The sequence below is a fragment of the Dendroctonus ponderosae genome, unplaced genomic scaffold, assembly GCF_020466585.1.
Source record: "Dendroctonus ponderosae isolate FM_Combo_2020 unplaced genomic scaffold, Dpon_F_20191213v2 Dpon_F_20191213_9, whole genome shotgun sequence".
Taxonomy (NCBI): Eukaryota; Metazoa; Arthropoda; class Insecta; order Coleoptera; family Curculionidae; genus Dendroctonus; species Dendroctonus ponderosae.
The window spans coordinates 5,683,956-5,685,640 of NW_026019116.1; the positions used below are offsets into that span (position 1 = coordinate 5,683,956).

General features: G+C 38.7%; 1 protein-coding gene across 2 annotated transcripts in view; it reads left to right on the forward strand.

Moving 5' to 3' along the window:
• The window catches only part of LOC109541903 (proline-, glutamic acid- and leucine-rich protein 1), a 4,085-nt gene extending 2,609 nt beyond the window's left edge, over nucleotides 1-1,476 (forward strand). For both annotated transcript variants that reach the window (XM_048669669.1, XM_048669670.1), the window contains 3 exons: nucleotides 962-1,198; nucleotides 1,253-1,312; nucleotides 1,361-1,476. In XM_048669669.1, coding sequence (XP_048525626.1) covers nucleotides 962-1,198; nucleotides 1,253-1,312; nucleotides 1,361-1,398 — 335 coding nt within the window. In that variant the 3' untranslated portion in view covers nucleotides 1,399-1,476. The remainder of the gene's footprint in view (nucleotides 1-961; nucleotides 1,199-1,252; nucleotides 1,313-1,360) is intronic.
• The last annotated feature ends 209 nt before the right edge of the window (nucleotides 1,477-1,685 follow it).

Genomic DNA, 1,685 nt, shown 5'->3' on the forward strand with positions numbered 1-1,685 from the left:
CTAATTGCAGACAACTTTAGAGATTCAGGAAACACTCCTTCTCTCAGTGAGTTATTTATGACAAAGCAAATTACCAATTTAATTCTAATAAGAACTCGTTATATCTGTTCGATATTTCGTCTGGCTCTCCATCAATTATGGCACTGTGCTTGCTTGAATTACCTGATTTTTCATTATAAATAGTCCACATGCATTTATTTTTATTGCCCGAGTTTTGTATCCTCTTAGCATAATTCTCTGCTCTGACTGTAGTCAGCAACTTATCATATGCTTTTTTCACCGTAGAATAAATTTCATTATAATTATTATTCCGACGTTTTAACATCAGTAGAACATCTAGTCTATTTTTTAATTTTTGTATTTCTTCATTATCGGTATAGAGAGTATTTGTTCTATGTTTAGAGTTAAATAACTTTTTCGGAAAACTTTGATTAAAAATTGGCAAAAAAGTGCTCATAAAAATTGACCATTGTTTATTTGCATCCGCCACATCTATAGCATAAACTTCTAACCATTGTTGTTGATTTAGAATATCGAAAAACTCTCTTCGACTATCCTCACTGAAAACTATCTTGAAGTAGCATTGCTTTGTCGGCTTTAGGGGAATTTTACACTCTAATACTATTTTTTGTGCAGTGTGATCCGAGATGACTGTATTTAGAATATGACTTGAGACCCTGCATTTCGGAATATTTGTAAATATATTGTCTATACAGCTATTAGATGTTGATGTTATTCTTGTATTTGGATCTATTGTTTGGTACAGATTAAATACTTTAAGCCTTGGCAAATGTATGGCAAGGCTTAAAGTAGCAACAACGCTACACATAGAAACTGATGATGGTGGAAAACACCAAAACGTATTTTAATTGATCAATAGACAATAAATGACTGAAGCCCAGGAATTGATTTTGACTATCGTGAAACTTAATTTTTCAACTTTATTTTGTTTGGTCCCCAGGCAGATCGCCGTTCTACACTCCGCCTCAGCCCCCATGCCGGCGAGCCCCCAGGGCTGAAATGTCCATGTATGGCAGCTCGTACGATCCTGGTCCTGGCAGGGTGCAACCGCCCTTATATCCGCAAATTAATCCTGAATCAAGTCCCGACTATTGGCGCCGCTCGGAGGAGTTTGAGGAAAGAGGAGCGCCACAGAGGAAAATGGTGGTTTGCCCATCGCTTAAGGCCCCTGCTCAAGGTACTCGCTGGTCAAACATTGACGCAAATTTCAAGAGAAATGCAAATTTTTCAGAACCTCCGCCCAGGAGGATGTTGGTTTGCCGTCCCCCTCCTGCCAGGCCTCCTCATGGAGGTAATGAAAGAACGTGGGGTTTCTCGAGGAAAATTTTGCTGGTTTCAGGTTGCGACCCCAACAATTGCCGGCTGGACAGCAACTGATTCTGAACGGTTTCCGACTTGTGGTGTGCTGATGTGGATGTTTTTTGTGTCAATAAATCATATTTTGGGCATATGCAATATCGAGTTTTTAGTTTACGTTACAAAGTACAAAATAAACAGGCGCTCTAGCTAAAATGGACCGCCCCTCAAAAAAGGAAAACAAGGCTTTTGATGCAATAAGAAATGAAAATGCAATAAGAAATGAAACTCTAACTTTTGATCTTACTAGAGCATACGTCCAGGAACATATCAATGTTGCGTTGTGCTTCAGATGTTGTAATTTCGGA